Source organism: Centropristis striata, chromosome 2 (genome assembly GCF_030273125.1).
Source record: "Centropristis striata isolate RG_2023a ecotype Rhode Island chromosome 2, C.striata_1.0, whole genome shotgun sequence".
In the NCBI taxonomy this organism is placed as follows: domain Eukaryota; kingdom Metazoa; phylum Chordata; class Actinopteri; order Perciformes; family Serranidae; genus Centropristis; species Centropristis striata.
Window position 1 is genome coordinate 22,213,602 of NC_081518.1, and position 20,206 is coordinate 22,233,807.

General features: G+C 38.1%; 3 protein-coding genes and 1 long non-coding RNA gene across 4 annotated transcripts in view; 2 read left to right on the forward strand and 2 right to left on the reverse strand.

Annotated features, from left to right (window-relative positions):
* The window catches only part of serinc4 (serine incorporator 4), a 25,394-nt gene extending 22,505 nt beyond the window's left edge, over window positions 1–2,889 (reverse strand). Inside the window, exon 1 of the mRNA XM_059346912.1 lies at window positions 2,544–2,889. Coding sequence (XP_059202895.1) covers window positions 2,544–2,663 — 120 coding nt within the window. The 5' untranslated portion in view covers window positions 2,664–2,889. The remainder of the gene's footprint in view (window positions 1–2,543) is intronic.
* On the forward strand, window positions 712–10,662 carry LOC131982301 (uncharacterized). Its single transcript, XR_009395371.1, has 3 exons — window positions 712–758; window positions 8,699–9,105; window positions 10,591–10,662. It is a non-coding gene; the product is annotated as an uncharacterized LOC131982301 (long non-coding RNA).
* Window positions 10,663–12,115: 1,453 nt separating this feature from the next.
* On the forward strand, window positions 12,116–14,845 carry hypk (huntingtin interacting protein K). The gene is made up of 4 exons (XM_059349670.1): window positions 12,116–12,324; window positions 13,132–13,187; window positions 13,410–13,461; window positions 14,592–14,845. The coding sequence occupies exons 1-4, from the start codon at window positions 12,163–12,165 to the stop codon at window positions 14,685–14,687; spliced, it is 366 nt and encodes a 121-aa protein (XP_059205653.1). The 5' UTR covers window positions 12,116–12,162; the 3' UTR covers window positions 14,688–14,845.
* mfap1 (microfibril associated protein 1) lies at window positions 13,814–19,646 on the reverse strand. The gene is made up of 8 exons (XM_059349646.1): window positions 19,468–19,646; window positions 18,264–18,480; window positions 18,026–18,164; window positions 17,731–17,918; window positions 17,369–17,638; window positions 17,106–17,265; window positions 15,841–15,930; window positions 13,814–15,512 (listed from the first exon to the last, which is right to left on the reverse strand). Exons 1-8 carry the CDS (start codon window positions 19,547–19,549, stop codon window positions 15,333–15,335), a joined length of 1,326 nt encoding a protein of 441 aa, XP_059205629.1. The 5' UTR covers window positions 19,550–19,646; the 3' UTR covers window positions 13,814–15,332.
* Window positions 19,647–20,206: the final 560 nt, after the last annotated feature.

Here is a 20,206-nt window from a genome sequence, read left to right on the forward strand (position 1 = left end):
ACTGACCACCCATACATCCACACAACTAGCATCGCGTGTGTGTATCAAAGCCTGATATATCTTCTTCCTCTGTGCCATAGAGCTCAATTATTGTCCATAAACTATTAAAAACAGATCAGTGAACACACATTCTGTAGTTTATTTTGACTCAATCCAATACACACTGTCCTGCTGCCACAAAAACTCACTAAAGCATGGAATTGATTGACCTGCGGCTGAAAATAGTCCCCAACAAATGCACTATTTTCTTTGTTGTTTCATAAAAACTAACGTAAGAAGATATTTTAGGAAATAATTGTTTAATAACACATTGTTTTGCTTTTTTCGCCATCGTGTTTTGTTTGACAACTAAACCAACTCTCTACAAACAACTCACGAGCTCCCAATGAATTAATCTACATTTCTGAGCACTTGCGACTGAAATTAAAATGTGAAACTGTGTTCAATAACACATTTTTCTATGTCGTTTTTGTCCTTTGCTTGGCATCGCCAGACTGAGTCACTAATATGTTGTAGCTACTAGTGTAGAACCTCAGTTAATTTTTTATTTCCAACGGGCCGTTTTATTTGGACAAAAATGCCTCTGAACAAACCTACAACCAATCAGAACAACGAAATGTTACTCCCAACCAATCAGAACAACGAGGTGTATGACGTAGCACTGAGTGACCCATGCAGGTTGGGCAGTGGGCGGGGCTTGGCCTGTTTTGGAGAAGAACGAACATGGCGGCCGGATGACGAACTTTCTCAAATCACAGGTAAAAAGTCACTAATATCCGTTTCTAAAAACATTTGAGGCGAAAAATAGGCAACCTAGTACCATAATCTCGATTTATATTTGATCAGTTTGACAGTCTGATGTGAGTTTTGTAAGTTTTGTTGGACTAACGGCTGGAAATCTCTCTGAATGAGTGTAGATGCTTAGTGTGCATATCAGTGACCATCAGTCTCTCAAACATTTAACCAAATGAAGTCATGGAAAAAATATTAGACCATTGTTTTCATCAATTTCTTGTTCATTTTAATGCCTGGTACAACTAAAAGTACATTTGTGTGGACAAAGAAAATGATAACAACAAAAATAGCTCATAAGAGTTTAATTTAAGAGCTGATATCTAGACATTTTCCATGGTTTTCTTGATAATGATTTTGGTTATTATCAAGCAAACCATGATATTAGAGAAACCAAGGGTGGTCTAATAATTTTTTTAATGATACTTTCTGTCAGAATAGTCTATAAAATATAGACATTTAAGATAAATATATTTTTTACAGTGTCAAAAACCCGTAGATGAGTATTCCTGGTGATCAAGATAATACAACCACCCATAAGTCACTTAACTTCCATGCATCAAGTTCAACTGTCACTTCGGATATGTTGTCCTCATAACAACGTCACTCCCGACATATATATGCAATTATTTCACTTTTTAAACTATCTTTTGTAACGCCTAACCCGTAGATTCTTGCCCTAACCTTAGAGAAGTGGTTTTGTAGCATAATTGTAACAAAACTGCAGCCTTTTGACTAAACATAGCCGCTTAATTTTAAGTAACCAGCCATTAAATGGGCTGATAACCACTGGACCTACTAGAAAGTAGAGCAGACCTCTACTCGCCCATTCTTGTGGGAATGATATCCACTGATAACAAACTTATTTGCCTTTGTCATAATTACAACGGCCACAAAAGATCACCCTAACAATAAACGTAAATATGGGTCACAATAATTATACAGTCTATGGTCGCAATACCAGTTCCTGTATGAATGGGCTTGTTTTGAGGGGGAAGACAAAAATAAGCACAAAAATAAAATAGGGCCCCAAGTTGGAATTAACAGCTCTTTGACTTCAACAAAATAAGAAAAAAAATATTACAAGCTTCATAAAGTGTTTAGTGCAGAATTAGATTGTGCAGGTGTTCTTGATGCTTCAAGTGAAAACATGAAACCACAACAAAATAAAAGTGACAGAAACAAATCTTACCAGTGATAAATACAGTAGTGGAACAGTACTTCTACTCCAATATGTTTCAGAGGGGAATAATACTTTTTACACTGATACATTTGTTTAACAGCTTTAGTACAAGTAGTTTTGCAGATTATAAGATGTGATGCATTGTTATAGATTTGCCTTCAAAATAGTATTTTTAACTGTTAAAGAAATAGCTCCATCCCAAGCCACAACATCAAAATGCTGCTTATATCCTAAATTATTAGTGATAATAATATAGCAATATAAGTGTACATTCTGCATAAATAAGTACTTTAATCTGTGATACTTAGGTATATTTTTGTACTTATACTTATTTACTTTTATTTTGAGAGCAGGACATGTACTTATAATGAAGTATTTTAACACTGTGGTATTGGTAAAGCAATTTAAATATTATATTCTCTCTACCATTGTTCTAATCAATAAAATCGTCTTCAGAGTTAATAAATAATCAATCAGGAAAATGACACTTTTGTCTTACAATCAGAGCTAAAGTGGCAGACTCCAGCTGCAGTGTCTGCCTCGTGTGCTGCAGCTCGTCAGCTCTCACCTGATAGGCCACCATGTTGAGGAAGTAGTTGTAGACGCCGCTGCGGTTCATCCCCTGAGTGGCCGACATTGTGCCTCTAAACTGCTTTTCATCGGCCACGGCGACTCCACATTTGGCCATGAACTTCCAGCACAAAGAGGTTTCTCTCAGCGTGCCTGCGAAGATGGCATCCTTACATCGTCAGAGAGGCCAGAACTCAACTTCTAACAGGCCTGACAGCGAAAAGAAAAGTAAAAATCCCAGCAGGTCGTCCCTACATGCTGCTCCTTACGCTGGATTAGCAGTAAATCTAGTCCGGCTGGGCTCCCCGTAGCCGAGAGCCTCAGCATGAGCACCAGGTCCGGCTGCTCTCAGTCCAGCCTCACTGGGGAAGAAGTTGTTTTTTTGCCCATGTCCTGCGTGCTTTGGCTCTGCGGCTGTGTTGGGTGCTGCCAGAAAAGAGGGAGAGGTGGTGGCGAATGCCCGGTGCCCTCCCCCATCCTCCCCCGTCCTACCCGGTCAGATTAGGCAAAGAGTCTGAGAGGGGGAGGAGGGGTGAGGAGGAGGAGGAGGAGGAGGAGGTCGACAGGGACCATGTGTCAATCCCATCTGTCCCTCCCTTCCCTTCCCCCAGTGCTCTACAATGTACAATGGGATTGGGCAATACTCTTCTTTAATCCAGATTTACTAAATTAAACAATTAACCCCGTGTGATTTCTAGATGCTGATGCCTGACACCTTACAGCCCCCCCGACCTTCACTACAGACCCCCCCTTCCCTCCCCACAGACCTGGTCCCAGTATCTGAGTCTGTGTGTCACTCCCAGAAAGAGGCCACGTCCATAATCCCAACAAGTTATCACGACTGCATTACGACCCAGAAACAGTGAAGTGGGACGGACTGGGTGAGAGCTGTCTGTGATGGGCCGACATTGGCGGCCTGCATTAGTACATGTACTCACAGATTAATAATAGACGGGATGATGGATTTTTTTTAGGGCTCTAATGGAAAGCGGAAAAGGCTCCAGGCAGAGAATAAAGAGTTGCATCTAATATTTTAGCTGCATTTTTAATCTATTATCATGGAAGGACAGTTAATATTTAATTTATTCTGTTATTATTATTATTATTATTGGAATAATCTACTTGAAAGAGTTATGGACATTTTGAAAACATTTCTTATTTTGTACAAGAATGTTTAATTTATTTCCCACATTTTTCTTAATTTTATCTGATTTGTATTGTTTGTTTAAAGTTTTAAGTCTGACTTCAGTGGTGAAAGAAGAATTCAAACAATTCACTCAAGTAAAAGTATTAATACCACAGTATAAAAACACTCTTTTTCAAATAACACTTGTGCATTCAAAACTTAAAAGTATCAAAAGTAAAAGTACTCATAGTGCAGAGTGTAAGTTGATCACTTGTATCAGCGGCACTTTCAGGTTGTAGTTTGTCAAAGTGAAGTTAATTTGTACTCTTTCTGCATTTTCTTTCATTGTAGTTGTAGTCAAGATTCTTCAGTTTTTCAAATGTTGGTCACATCTCGACTGATTTTGCTTTTTTTTGTCAGCTGTTTGTAGTTGAAGAATTGAAAATTGGAAATTTCTCAGCATTTGAATGAAAATACTGAATGACTTAGTGATTCCTGATATATGTAGTAAAGTAATGATGTTTTGTGTTGTATGGATTGAATTTCTGCAGCTCTAAACAGAGTAAATTGCTTGTGATTATTTGGCTGGTTGTTCTCTCTCAGTCTTAAGTTTGCACATGTTCTTATTTTATGTCTTTTATTGTGATTTTTCGCTGTCGATGCAGCATTTCCCTTTCACCAAGACAGTTTTCTGCCATGGGAGACACCAGCAACAGTTGGTCAGACGGTGTGTCAGTAGAAACACTGAGGTCGTTTTCTGACTGGTGCTGCAGCAGTGAAATGAAATGAGGTGTCTGGTAGCTGTAAAAAAAAAAGCGCTGAGTGCACGAGGAGAGAGTCAGATCAGATTTGGGTTAGTGCGCAGGGCGGAGCGCTGGGATAATCCTGTCGTTGTTCAGCCCTCCTCTCGGTCAGGTTGACCTTCACCGGCACAGACAGGACGTTAGTATCTGAGGCCTGTTACGCTCCGAGTGGCTGCAGAGACTGAGCCAGAGTCACTGTCCAATCAAACTGCAGGGATTTATCACTGACCTGCATCTCACCTGCATCTTGCCCCTACATAGAACTGTAATTAATGCTGTTTTTGCCATGAAATGATAAATTACATGACTCAATTCAGTAAAGAGCAGGTGATGCACCGGAGTTAACCGACTGCACCAATAATAATAATTCTGATATGAGGCGACAACAGCTCTTAGAGAGATTAAACACTTCTTAAAAATGTCAGAAGTCTCAGAATAACATTTTTATCTATACTCTTATTGTTTTCATTGTTTTGTGTTGATGTAGGAAAAAACAAGATAAGAAATTGAAAAGGTTTGTTTCTTTTAAAGAGACTGATACACAGGAGATTAATGTCAGATAAAATTTATGTTTAAGTTTACTTAAGTAAAACTAGTAATCTCACAGCGTATAAATACTCTGTTACAAGTGAAATTCCTTCATTAAATTGTACTTAAGGTACATATGCGTTTGCATCAAAATGTATTTAGAATATTAAAAGTAAAAGTATTTGTACAAAATGGCCTTTATCAGAATAATATATATCATTGTATTATAATTATTGTTGCATTATAGTATTTAATGTTGCAGCTGTTATGGATGAAGCTGATTTATGCTGCTGGGTAACTTGTGAATTTTTGTAATAATGCACCATAATTAATTTGTTTATTATATTTTGTATTATTACTTTTGATACATTTCCCTCTGAAATCGAGTGGAGTAGCAGTATAAATAGCATTATATCCTCAGTACAGTACTTGTACTGTAATGTACTTAGTTACTTCATCACTGGATACAATTTTCTGAACATTAATCTAAATCAATACTTTATTATTATTATTATTATTATTATTATTATTATTATTATTATTATTATTATTATTAATAATAATAATAATAATAAAACATGAAAAAAAATATGTGTCAAGTATGTGTGTGTCAAACTGCAAAGGAAACATTGAAAACTGAAAACAAAAGTAATATTAAATAAGGTGGAGCGTTCTAATGTATATGCTCACTTTATTAACATTAACATGTCTATAATTTAGACCAAAAGTCTTTATCTTGTCAATAGATGACATGCAGTATTCCTATTATTTAATTTGGTAGTAATAAAGGGTTTCTGAAGCAATGGCTACAGAGAAAAAGTGTTGACAGAAATAATCCAGAGGAGTTATCATGTCTGTCTGCAGTTAGACTGTTTCAGCAGGATGACTTGTCTTTAGAACCTGCATGTTGGAAAACAAACCAACCTGTGCCAAAATCTTGTACTGTACTTTTTCAGAAGAGCGACAGTCTGTCCAGGTTCACTTTCTAGGAACTTAGAAACAAACGAGAGGTTAAATAAGAGGTTGGCTAGGCTCTCAGCTAAGAGGCTTGAACTTAGAAACCCTCCGGGTGAATGAAGACTCTCAGGACACTGTGAGTAAACCAACAGTTGTAGGATTATTAGTCTGTGGAGCCGACAGCAGCCGAGTCACAGTAGAAGAAGTGTGAGCTCCAAGACACCAGACTGTTAAATACAGAGAGCTTTCCCTGGTCAGCAGGGCTTCAATGTAACGCATATTCACCATTTTCCACTTTGAAAATGACTGAGTGCTTGACAACATGAAAACACTGCTGTGTGTTTTCCTTTCAGGCCCACATCCTCTGGAATAACCTACCTGCTGATATCTGACAGTCTGACTCTATTGAGGCCTTTAAACCCAAACTTTAAACTCTTCTTTTTGCTGAAACTTTCAGGCAAGAACTCTGCAAACTTTCTTTTGCCTGTCTCGTCTCGTCTCTTTGTCTCTCTCTGTCTCTCTCTCTCCCTATCTATCCTCTCTCGGATACTCAGCCTCTCCTCTGCTCTCCTCTCCTCTCCTCTCCTCTCCTCTCCTCTCCTCTCTGCCTCTGTGTGTGTTTTTTTTTTCTACTACATGAAGGAATGATGTGCTCGAGCGTTGCCTGGTGTGTTTGTGCAGCCTCTTTTCTAGGTCTTCTTTCCAAGTCATGTTGCTCAGATAATCCTAATTGTCTTTACTTTAATTTTATTTGTCGGTCTGTTCTGTATTTCCCTCCTCAGTTATATTACATCCAGAGTTTCTCCTTATCTGAATAGAGAATCTAAGGACAGAGGGTGTCATAGGCTGTGCAGATTGCAAAGGCATTTTTTTAGGATACAAATTGTAAACTAAAATAACCGTTATAAGGATAAGACAAATTGCGTAATCTGAACTTGCATTTAAATATTTGTCCTCCTGCAGAAATTATATTGGTAAAACAACCAGAAATAAACACATTAGGGGCACAAAAACTGAAAACAACAATTGTTTCACATCCTTAATCTCACTTTGGATTATTCCCTCCAACATGAGCGGGTGTAAACCAGCCAGTCCCTGTGATAAACACGTGTTGCTGCGAGCGGGCATTCCTGGGGGCCCCTTTCACTCTCAGATAATTGCTGCTGCCTTGTGGGAGAGGAGGACGTGCCAAGGGGAACAAACAAAAGCAAACAGGCGGATGCAAATAGCCGCTTGAGTGAGAGCGCTCAATCTATGGTTTCAATAGGCTTGCGCAATAACAGTGGGCTGAGGTCCAAGCTTATTTACAAAAAAAAAGGCAATCCATTCATTGCACATTTAGGACTCTTTCTGAGAGAAACAATGGGGTAACGGTTTGTGACCAGCATTGTTCCTGAAAGCTGATTTAGATGTAGGTGAATGAAAAGCCGGGTGTTGTAAATGATGTAGCTGGAAACAACAGGAGTCATCCTTCCCATACAAACACAATGTGTCCATTCATAACTGAGCCTGACTCGTATTCTGAGGAACTGATGACAGATTGTTAAGAGTCTAAATCTGTAACACGTTTGTTAAAGGTTCAGTAGGTAACCTTTATAAAAATAACTTTCTGACATATTTGCTGGAGCTGTCACTACACCCTGTAGGACATGAGACAGATAATGTGAGAAATCACCAGCTTCCTCCTTCTCCTCCTCATGCTCCTAATGATGTTTTCCAGAAGCCATTGGCCCCCAATTAAAAACAACCAATCAGAGCCAGGAGGAGTCATAACACAGTTTCAATCACTGCTTGTGTGATGGTTATGGACGGCTGGCTAACCAGCTATTTTCAGGCTGCTCAGAAGCCAAATTTTTGGGATGCAAGCTAAATGTAGCCCAGTCGACAGAAAAATTGGCATTGTTTATTTCTGCAGAGCAAAGATACAGTCATGGAAAAAATTATTAGACCACCCTTGTTTTCTCCTTGCTTCCTTCTTCATTTAATGCCTAGTACAACTAAAGGTACATTTGTTTAGACAAATCTAATGATAACAACAAAAATAGCTCATGAGAGTTAATGAGAACAAACTATTCTCCTCTTGAATGTAGCTGTTTTAACTGCTTTCTGTAGTTGAATGTTTAGAACAACAATATCTGCATATTGCCAGTTGATGGGATCTAGCATCTACTGTAAATGTACTTCATTGCTTAAATGTGTCATGTTCTACGTAACCTCTGTGTCAAGTATTTTGTTTCTGATCTTTTCTGAAACTGTCCCATTGTTATTTACAGAAGTTGCTTTTTTTAACCTAAAGCCTTGATTTCCCCCCCAACTTTAACCATTAGTAAAGACCTTTAATGCAATAGTTAAATGCAAGAGTTCCAAGATGTTAGTTTTTTCCCAAAATACCATTTTAAGTAACATTTATGTGCAGTGCATACATTTTTGTGTGATTAACTTTCTTACCTTTGCTTATTTTTTCGAAGGAGGATCACCGTTTAATTCTAAATTGAAAATATGGGCTTTTGATTTCAATTATTGTTTGAAACCGAGCTTAAAACCAATCATCTTTTGATCTTTATGAATCAAGACTCGATATTCTAACAATGGCATGGCATTCAGAGCTGAAGAACCAAGGAAAAAATGTTTAAATTAAAAAATTGAATCAAACCGTCGCCCTAAAATCAAAAGTCAATCATGCTTTTCTCATCTCAGCATCATCTTACATTCACCATAAACACCTGTTGCCTCCTGCAGAGTCTCACCTGAGTCCGCAGCCAGCGTCCCGACATCACGTCCCCCGGGGCCTCAGAGCTGCTGAGAGGGTCAAACAGTCAGACGGCCGTCAGTCGTACAGCAGGATGAACGGGTTAGCACGACGACAGAGATGTCTCTCCCATCGCGTTGCCATTCCTCTGACTCCTCTCAGCCTCACACATCTTCTGAAGGGTGAACCGGTGGAGCCACAGAGACCTGATGGGTGTTTTCACTCCTCTTTCCTTTAATGAGATTATTGTGAGGTGCACTGAAAAAAGCTCAAAGGCCTGGAGAAGTCTGGAGATGCAGGGAATCTGTGACTGTGTTGAAGGACAATTAAACCTCTTACAACAGACAGGAATAGAAGGAGGAGGAGCAGCAGCAGAGTGATTTAGTAATCCGGACAGGTACACGTCCACATAATCCAGTTATTACCTTTTTCTCGTAGTCTCTCACACAACAACAACATAGTAGATAAATCAGATGAAAAGAAATGTCTTAATGTCTTAAACATGATGATTAATCATCCGATCAGAAATAGAGTACTTAACTTTAAGTAGAAAAAATAACAAACATTTGAAATAATCCATTTTTTTGTTTAATATAGGAAGTTGTTTTGAGACCAAAGATTGTTCTGATTTTATAGTTTGATTGCAATTCTAAATACAACCTAAATACCTTATGTCCAACTCCTTAATGAAATAGTTGGTGAGTTTTCTCCAAAATGTTTTTCACAGGCTGCAGATACAATAAAGTATAAGTGTGGGGAAAATAGTAATATTAAAGTTTACAACATAATAAAGTGTGGGGGAAATAGAAATAGTCCTGTAAAATACTTGACTACTAGTAGAGAATTCTTTGGATGTGTCTTTGCATTCTCCTCCAGTTCACTTCAGATTATTGCAAACAAATTTTCTTTACTGTATATTCAGTCTAAACATTCTCAGAGTTTAATTTCAGTATGGCATTGGAGTCAACTAGCAGAATATTGACATTTATCAGCTATTATGGTCGTTAAAGATACACAATCCTGGATCAGCAGAGCTTCAGGCTCTCTGAGTGTCAGCTGGTTTATGGTGATTTGAATAATTGCCAATTTTTTAAGGAGTTTGCACCACTATAATCTGTGGATCTGCAGATTCCAGGTACTTCGTCAAGTAAGGCGGGAGCTGCATTAACACCTAAATCTTTGGCAATGAGAGATTAAATGGATGCTAAATGGACTGAATAGTGCTTTTCTTGTCTTGTAGACCCCTCAAAGCACTTTACAAAACAATTTAAAAAAACAACATTATTATTTCACATTAAATGTATGTGTGTGCAACAGAAACCTAAATAATGTGTCATTTAATCAAATTACGAATAACTAATTGACACACATGCAGCCAGTTAATATCATTGGAGTTTTGGTTAGCATGGGCAGATGTACATTTACATTCACATTTAATCATTTAGCAGACGCTTTTATCCAAAGCGACTTACAGGAAGAGTAAAAACAAACAATCAAGGTATAGTGCGATAATAATTAGTGCATCAATAAGTGCTAGTGACAATTCTTTGAGGAGTAGAATTATTGTGTGGTGCTAGGAAGAAGATGCTCTCTGAAGAGCTGGGTCTTCAGTAGTTTTTTAAAGGTAGAGAGGGACGACCCTGCTCTGGTTGGAACTGGTAGTGTGTTCCACCAGCGGGGAACAAGAAATGCAAAGAGTCTGGATTGCCTTGGACCAACGGGGGGTAGAGCCAGGCGCCGTTCATTGGAAGAGCGCAACGGTCGTGAGGTAGCATATGTCTGAATCAGGGCGTTCAGGTAGGTAGGAGCAGTAGGAGATGTAATGACTTGAATTTACTGTCGTCACTTTAACAAAGTCAGTTTTTATTGTACTTGTACTTAGGGTCCTGATAAACTGTCACAACAGAACAAAGGACTGGAGATTAATCAGCAGCTGCAGCAGAGAAGAAGCTGCAGGTGTGTTTTCACCTGTCTGGAGCTCCAGAGAGGTGAGTGGAGTGAAGTGTGTGTGTGTGTGGCTTCCCATAAATACCTCACAACAAAGAGAGGCTCTGGTATCTATTTAATATGATTTGATTTGATTTTATGTTAAAGTCTGTGTCTGTCAGATGATATGTTTTAGCTTAATGCAGGATAAATCTCCCTTTGGGGGCAATAAACTTCATCATGTTAGTCTTGTAAACACAGAGATCTTCTGTCCTTCTTGAGGTTATGATGAAGCTCTTGAGTCATAATTGTGAACTTGGGTCTCATCTCGATATGAACGTGAATTGAAGATAAGATAGAAATGTATTTATCTTAAGAAATTGTTGCACACTATTTATATATTTTCATGTATGAGGAAACAGTGTCAACCATTTTCCCTCCACAAAGCAAAAATAATTAATGCAATTAATATCTTGAACGTTACTATGGGATGTTATTGTCATACTCGTATCTTTATTTCTACCTTATTTATTTAATGTTAGATTTGTTGTTGTTTTTTGTCCCCTGGTTGATAACACTTTTGTTTCCTAAATAATCCTATGTTTTTCCTTAAAGAAAATACACCATGTTTGTTGACAGAAAGAAAAGTGCAATAAAAATGTAAACAAAGATTCATCAATATTCAAATGCACGCAAGGCCAGTAATGTACCCTAGTTAACAAAAAAATGTATATTTATTAACAAATTCACCAAATCGTCACACTGTTAAAATAATCGCCTTAGTCATTTTTTTAATCAAAATGATTATTTTTTGCCTAATTCATCTCCTAATGAAGCCGGCCGTCTATGGTAAAATTGCCTACATCCTCAGTTGATCAGATCGTGTGATTTTACCCCTTTAAGATAATGGCCTATGTCAAGCATATTTATTATGCCTAAGTCAAAATAAAATGTGACTTAGGCATTTTTTTGAACATGACAACGTGACTTAAGCAAGATATGGTAACACTTTACTCTAATGTGTCTACATAAGAGTGACATGAGTGTGTCATAAACATGACATGGGATGTGTCATGAACATTAATGACACTTTGAAGTAACATTAATGCACATTATACTTGTCATGTCATGTTTCTGACAGGCTTGTGTTACCATATCTTGCTGAAGTCACAAAGGCATGTTCAAAAAATTGGCTAAGTCATTTATTTCTCTTAAGTTACATAATTTACACACAGTGTTATTACTATGCCAATAGCCATCCTTTGTTACATCCTTTTTGAGTTAAATGATCAATAAATGTTATATGTTACACTTTTGGTGAAGTTTTTTGTTTCCTGCAAAACTTGAAAAAATGAGTTAAGTGATTATTTTAACAGGGCGACGAAATTATACTTGATTAAAATCTTAATATTCGCAAATATTCGACGGGTTTCTCCTTTAAATTGTCCTTCGTTTCCGGTACTACCCCCGTATTCCCTCCGACGGTTCTAGGAACCTTTCTTTTTGTTCCGGCCTCACTGGAGCAATCATGGCGGCCGAGGGAGACGTTGATCTGGACCTGGAAGCGGAGGAGAACTGCACGGGAAAACCGGCAGAGAAGCCTCGGAAACATGACAGCGGGGCCGCCGACCTGGAGAGAGTCACGGACTACGCGGAGGAGAAAGAAATCTCCAGCTCCGACCTGGAAACGGTGAGAGCTCCGGGCTACCGGCAGTGTTAGCAGGGAACATGCGGCCACTGCTGGCTTCACGGTCGGCACACCGTTACCGAGACCGACCTGACGTTAAGTGTGAAAGATGAGTGTTTTATATCATAATTAATCGTTAAAAAATTTAGTTTAGCTTAATCGCAAAATGCTAAAATGTTATCAACGTTTACTTGGTGAACGGTTAGCTCGGTGGCTAACTGTCTCAGAGCTAACTAGCTAAAGCTGCTTTTCCCCTTCATTGAACCAACATGTTCACCTGAAATCAGTCGTTTAATCTACACACATATGTTAGTTGTACTTTAGCTGAGTTATTTCCATGTTATGTCACTTTATACTTCTTCTCCACTACATCTGAGAGGTAAAAATTGTACTTTTAACTGCACTACATTAGTTAACTTTTTAGATGGCTTGCCAAGGTAACTATTTTTGTTACGATATATTGTCCCAGAAATTATTTTTACATTTATTTGAGGGTTGACTTCCTTTCAAAGTCTTTAAATTTCCTTCTCTAGCTTTATGATGGATAAGGAATGAAATGTATGGTTTTTTGTTTAGATTTTCAGAGCAACCATGTCATAGAAACTATTGTGGCCCTTTTTCATTACTCAAATGATGGTTGAATAATGTGCTGTACAAAAGAATCCCTTGTTTCACTGATAAAACAAGACTTTAAAAAAACTTGCAGGGCTTTAATGCTCATCAGATTTTTGTTGTGATGTTATAGTTATAACATTTATTTTTGAAACTGGGTAAAAATGAATAAATATGAATGTTTTTCATTTCTTTCAGGCTATGTCAGTGATTGGAGACAGAAGGTCACGAGAACAGAAAGCCAAACAAGAGAGGTAAGATCAGTGTTTCTAGTCTTTATATGTGGATATAACGGCAACAAAAATGTGTTTAACAGCAGCATCAGCTCCATATATTTCTTTATTTTTTAAGTACATGGATTGTAGTTAGCAGGTTGATGGTGTTTGTCCAATTGATTAATCTTCTACTGACCTGACACTCAGTCTAGACCTTTCTGTGAGCTGTTGACTTTTCTTACAGAGTGTTTTTGCTTTCAGAGAAAAAGAGTTGGCCAAAGTCACCATCAAGAAGGAGGACGTGGAACTAATTGTAAGTTTTTCACTCCATCATTCTGAGATGTTTGTATTCATAATCGGGTGATGTTTTAGGTGCAATGTGTAGGGGGCAGTATTTCACCTCCTCACACCCAGATTGTGTTAAGTTACACAAATGTAACAGACCTTGAAATGTTCCCAAATATATAATTAATTTACAAAACTTCTAATCCCACATCATCTCATATCTTGAAACTCCAAGTGGTTACAATGTGTTGAACCAATCAACTAGTACTGGGTTCATACATTCTCTAAATTTACGGTCATCAGCTTTTTAAAAGAAAAGAACAAAAAAAATGTGACCAAACTGCTGAAACCTCAGAACAAAAGATCCAGAGATCCAGAGACATTATTTCTGATAACTGCTTGTTTTATACATGACACATGGTTAAACAGCAAGTTTATCTCCAGCCTTAGAAAGAAAACATCCACAATTTAGAATGTTGTTTTTTGCATGGTCTGTTGTCATTGGCTGCACTAAAGATGCATTTCGCTAAATAGACAAAAAATAGTAACTTTCATACAATAATGTGAGTTCCATGTTTAAAAAAAAATACTGAAATTTCCCTCATAGTCTTACAGTGGCATCGCAATAATTAGAAAATCATGGAAAAGTCCATTTCTATTAGTTCAAGTCAAATAGCTCCAACCAAGTACTGAGTGCATATAGATGGACATACTTTTCAGGCCAATATTTCGATTTTTTTGCATGCTTAAAATTGATCTTTTAAACATTTTTTGGAGACTGAATTTTAGGTCTTCATTAAATGTAAGCCATAATCATAATAATTAGAAGAAATTAAATAAATGAATACAATTAAGGAATGTTTCATTCTGTATGTAATGGATCTGTGTTATTTCCACTTTTTAAATTTAATTACTGACATAAACTTTCCTATGATATTCTAATTTATTAACATGCATCTGTACATTCACTGAAGCAAAGGAGCCTATAAATTAAAACAAACCAGGCTGATGACATGCATCATGATTTTTAAACATGGACATTGTTTTGAATGTAACTGCATCCCACTTGTTGATCATCATTTTTTAAAAATGTGTAATGTACTCAGTACTTGTGTCCACTAGCTGTAATTATTACATCTGGTTGATGTTCTCATGCAGATGTCAGAGATGGAGATTTCGAGAGCGGTGGCGGAGCGCAGTCTGAGGGAACACATGGGGAACGTGGTGGAGGCTCTGGTGGCTCTGACCAATTGAACAAACATTTACACACTGGACTGCTTCAATTAGGTTGTTTTGTTTTTTTAACCAGAGTTCATCACGATGACGAGGCTGAACTGAACTCAGTGGTCAAACTGGTTCAATATTTACCCTGAATTATTTTTTTTCTTTTATAAAATAAAAGTTGACCTGCCTCCTTTTGTGCCTGTGATTTAAATCGTTCTAATGCTTGTTTTGCTGTCTGGAAAAGTTTCAAAAATGATCAATTGAAAATACAAGTTTTATTGAGCACAAAGTTACAACACCTGTACTTTCACAAAAAAAGGTAATGCAGGACAAGAATCTGCATAATCAAGTTCTAGTTGAATTTGTACAAAATTAAAAATGCTGCTTAAAAAAACAGGTGATTTAACTTATTTTCCCTGCATCTCATCGAAATGCAGCAATCCTCAAATGTCATATTTTAGCTAATTACATTTTTATAGCCATGTGTTATTAGCCTTTTGACAAGTTGAAAACCAGCTGCATCTTTAGGGTTTGTGGAGCCAACATTTTCTTTCAAAATGATGGCTCACCTTCCTGGTTGATGAGCATTTCAAAGTGATGGAATCAGTCCATTTGCTGCTTTCCTTCCACAACCTAAATGCAGTCTGAACAGTCTAAAGCTCCAGTTGTGAAGTCTTAGGTCTTCCTCTTCTTCACTGTGGGCCGGTCGAACACGTCCCTCACGCCCGCCGCCTTCTGCTTGAAGAACTTGCTGTTCTGAGCGCTCTCCTGGGCCCAGGCCGAGTCGAACGACGTGGTGTCCTGGTCCACCAAGTGGGTGTACTTTGTGCGTCCAGAGCGACCAAAGTTTTTGACCTTGGGAGGGAAAACAAACAGACCGATCAAATCAGAGAATTGAGAAACTATATATTTACCTCAAAACCAAATATGGATGAGTTTACTCGTAAATATTTATACACAAGCAGGTGCAAAAAAAGTGATTATGGTATCTAATCTTTTCCCCACAAAAGTGCAATTTTAAGGGGGGAAATTTTGGCAAGAAATAGCCAAATTAATTTCATCCACACCCAAATGTTGAAACTGTTTAGCTGCAAACTTTATAGTCCCACAAGATTTCCCGCCATAGTGTAAACATACTGATAATGATTTTAATACCATATGAGTGAAAAGCCACAAAACTGACCTGCATGACTTTGGGTAAGATGGTTTTGTTGAAGTGATCCTCCAGAGTCGGTGCGCTGAAGTCTCTCTTGTACACGTCCTCCTCCTCATCCTGGAACACAAACCATGTTCACAGTTAGACAGCTGATGAGTCACTGAGTGCAACTACATCAACTCAAACTTTATGAGCTGCTTTTATTTAGTTAACTTTTCACCAACATATGTACTGAGGCTCTAATATTTAACTTTCAAAAAGACAGATTTGTCTGACAATCTATCTGAATGTTAAGCCACGTAGTTACATCTTTAGATTTATGTTTTAGGCTACATTTAAAGTTATTAAGTTAAAATAAAACAGAATAATGACTCAACAATACAAATAGAAACAAAGAAAATGGTAATTGATAACAACCAATAAATGTACCATGCTAATACTTCTGTTAAAAAGGCAGAAATGTTATTCAGACATTAGAAAAGCAGCTCTACACTTCTTATATGTTGCCACTGTGTTTGGAATCTGGTGTGTTTTAACATATATAACTGTGGCCTACAGTTGCATTAAATCAGAAGTGTCACACTGATCCACGACAGGGCCGGTGTGGCAGCAGATTTTTCTTTTAACCAAGCAGGAGTATACCTGATACAACATGAGTTGGTTGTTGATTGTCCGGTTAATGATAGTAAGCTCAGTCCTAAAGGACAGGTAAGGAGACCCAGTTAAAACGTATAAATAAATATATAGCCTACATAAATAAGTGATAAATAATAGATGACTAATGTATGATTAACTAAAAGAAATTAGATAGAGCTGATGCATATAATTCTTCAATTAAACAAATTATAATTAAATAGGACAAATGTATGTAAACTTTCCTGTTTTACTTTAAAATAGTCAACTTTTCATGTCAGAAAAACAGAAACCCCTTTTCAGCTTTGTGAGGGGCATTTTGTGACGTCTTCTCTTTTATTTTTCAACACAAACCACTGCACACACTAGAGCAGCTGGAGCCAAAAGCTGCTTCTCCTCCTGGTAAGTTTTTACTAAGAGCCTGATGGGAAAAAATTGCATGGTAGCAAAAAAATGCTAAAAGAATCTAGTTGTAGTCTTGTAAATCGTGACCCTGCACTGTCTTTCTAAAATCTCAGTGTGAGACTAAAAACTAAACACTTCTCTTTAGATGTGAGCAGGTGTGAGCAGATAGTTTTCCTGGAGTCTTTTCCAAATGTTTTCAGAGTCTTCTGATGTAGCATAAGGTGAGACTGAAGTTCAGCTCTGTGTTGACTCACCATGAAGAAGGCTCCTCTGTGGTAGTACTTCTGGAGGAACTTGTATTTTCCTTTGCTGGCTTTGTTGGTGACTTGTTTGGCGCTGTTTCGCAGCTCGGCCCGGCGCTCCTCCTCCGTCATGTTGTGGAATCTCTCGATTTCAGACTTCTCCTTCTCCATGCTGAGGACAAAACACCACTCATTAGGAAGGTCCTAAATATGTCAAGTTAATTTCATCACAAAGTCAAAAGTCATTTTAAGGAGTCATATCTGTGTTGACTCACGCTTCTCGGGACTCTCTGTCCCTCTTGATGCGTTTCAGCTCTCTGACTTTCCATCCTTCATATTCCTCCTCCTCGTTCTCTCCGTCAGTGTCCAAAGCATCCAGGGCAGCCAGCGTGCGTCGGTTCTCCTCAAACTCTTTCTTTGCCTCCTCCTCCACAATCTTGAGGGTGTAGCGCCGTCGCTCTTCTGTCTGCTTCTTGGCCTCGGCCTCCAGCTCTCTCTGCCTCTGCTCCTCTGCTTCACGCTCCGCCACTGTGACTCTGTCCTTCCTGTAGCGCAACCAGACAAAGAGGATACAGATCAAACGTCCTAATTTGTGTTTTACTGTTGTACTACAGTTGGGAAGAAAAAGTGTTCATACTTGCGAATGAAGACAGGTTTGAGTCGAGGCTCTGCTTCATCCTCGCTGTCTGTGTATTCTTCATATTCAGACTCAGACTCTGACTCCTCCCCCGACTTCCCTTCCTCCTCCACCTCCATGACCTCCATCTCCTCATTCTTCCGTTCGGTGGCTCGCTGCCGCATCATCGCTCGTCTCCTCTCAATTTCCTGCACAGAAAGACAAAGTACGCCATAACAACTTCTCCAAATATGATTTGAAAGAGGAAACACTGACAAAATGTTATTAAATTTAAACAGTATAGATAGTTGCGTACCTCATCATCCACTTCTTCCTCCTCCTCCTCTTCCTCCTCGCTGCTCTCCTCATGCTGCGGGTGCCACGTGCCTTCATCAGAGTCTTCGCTGCTCTCGGCCACAACTTCAGGCTCTGCAATCTGTCTGTGTCTCGCAAGCCTGGGGACAAAGAAACCCAAAGTGATGTGGTTAAAGAAGCATTTCAAGAGCAAACATTTAATGATTATCCCAGTCAACTTGAACCAAAAGTTGGGATACCTCTCCTCCACGTCCTCCGAGACACGGTTGAGTAAACGTTTCAGACGAGGGTCAGAGACCTCCTCTTCCTCCAGCTCCACCTCTGCCTCCATCTCTTTTCCCTTCTTCGCAAACTGGAAGTCCTCTTCTTCCTCATCGGACGACTCCATTGGTGCATAGTCAGGACGTTTACCGGACACGTACCTCTTCACCTTCACCTTCTCCATGGAGAGCTCACCTGGGAAATGTACAGACAATTATGAAGCTTTCCTGACACTGAAGGTCTACATGTTTTTATTTAATATACTTAAATTAGGATAAATCATCCAGCAGATGCAAAAAACAACAACAACTAATTCTGTCATGTTTACAATGTTACATTTTGTTGACATTAAAAAGGTGATGATTCATGACTTAAACAGGAATTAGCTTTTTGAAGCTGACACTAAAATGTAATGTTAGTTCAATCAAAAATACAAACAATCAGTGATCAATGATCGATCAGTAATGGAAATAAATGTAAGCTGCAGCTTTAAAAATTCAATATTTTTCTATATTTTGCTTGATTAATAAAATGTTTGTTGAGATGTAGATGTCATGCATACTTAGATTAAACGTGAATCAATTTGAGTTTAACACAACTCTGAGTTTTTTAAAATCTAATATCTGACATTACACTACAATCCTGATTCAAAACATTTGGGACATTGTCGTAATTATTGTAAGTATTGTCTTTTTGTAAAAAAATACACTCGGAAATTATGTTTGCACTCTGTTTTACTTGTACATTAGCCAAAGTCCTAACTTTTTATGATAACAAAATAATGAATGTTGATGTTGTTTACCAGAGTTTTAGATGATTCAACTGCACTATACATTTTGAGACCATAGTCACTGTTTTTTATACCGGATCCGGTTTAGTTTATTGACATACTTTTGCTCCTCCAGCTGCACAAAACGGCCATAAGTATGTGGATACCAAAACATCGACTCATATTGAACTATTTAGCATTATATTCATAAACAATATGTATAAATAAACTACTGTGGCCTACATAAATTGGATTACATTTATATTAGTACCTTTAGTTATGTTTTATTGTGTCATAATAACGTAGTAACTACTGCCATTTAGAAAGAATATTTGTGTGACTTGATGGCTTTAAGCTAAGCTAGGTGGCTAACCAGCCGCTAGCCGCCTGTTAGCTAACGTTAACGGTCTCACCTTTGTCGTTCCGGACCGGCACGGCTCCGGCCGTCGACTGGATCGGAGGGAGCTTCATGTTGAGGGCCTCGCGACTCGACATGGCTGCCTGATGGACAGAAAAACAACTAAATACAAGTAAAAATCTGTATTTTTACTGGGGACGAAACGAGCTCTTCCCTGCAAGAGACAAACGGAAGTTTCACTGTAGAGCGACGGACCGGAAGCAAGTTTGTTCCGGCCGAAAAGGTTCTGACATAATAGTTCCTCCGCAAAATAAACTTGTTTTATTTATTGACAGATACACATAATAGAGTATAATTCAAATTAAAAATTGTCAAGTAAAAAGACAATATACAAAACAACTCTCTGATCATTTCCTTAGTCTTTGAGGTGTTCAGTAGGAGACAGTTCTTGTGACTCCAGTCACTGAAGGCTTTTATCAGATCCCTATATTCAGATCCCTGTCCATTCCTGAAAGCACCAGTTTCCTCCAGATGAGCAAGGGCACAAATATTTTTTAAAAATATGACCATTTTTGACAAAAGTCCACATACTATAGGATGACTTCTTTTTGGACGTCCCATAATATGGTGGGGGTTTTTTTTTAAACTATTGGACAAACTATACCGCCACATGTATCAACAGAGTATAACTGAGCCATTTCTAGCATTTTTAGGCATCTTAAAATTTGAGCATTTTTGACAAAAATCGACATACTATAGTGTGACTTTGTTTAAGGAGGGCATTTTTGGACATC

What these genes read in the sequence shown, in the direction of transcription:
- hypk (XM_059349670.1), top strand. Translation starts at nt 12,163, where the DNA reads ATGGCGGCCGAGGGAGACGTTGATCTGGACCTGGAAGCGGAGGAGAAC. An exon ending in CCAGCTCCGACCTGGAAACG is followed by an intron (nt 12,325 to 13,131) that starts GTGAGAGCTCCG and finishes CATTTCTTTCAG; the next exon opens with GCTATGTCAGTGATTGGAGA. An exon ending in AGGAGGACGTGGAACTAATT is followed by an intron (nt 13,462 to 14,591) that starts GTAAGTTTTTCA and finishes GTTCTCATGCAG; the next exon opens with ATGTCAGAGATGGAGATTTC.
- mfap1 (XM_059349646.1), bottom strand. Translation starts at nt 19,549, where the DNA reads ATGTCGAGTCGCGAGGCCCTCAACATGAAGCTCCCTCCGATCCAGTCG. An exon ending in GCCGGTCCGGAACGACAAAG is followed by an intron (nt 18,481 to 19,467) that starts GTGAGACCGTTA and finishes TACATTTCCCAG; the next exon opens with GTGAGCTCTCCATGGAGAAG. An exon ending in AAACCTGTCTTCATTCGCAA is followed by an intron (nt 17,639 to 17,730) that starts GTATGAACACTT and finishes GTTGCGCTACAG; the next exon opens with GAAGGACAGAGTCACAGTGG.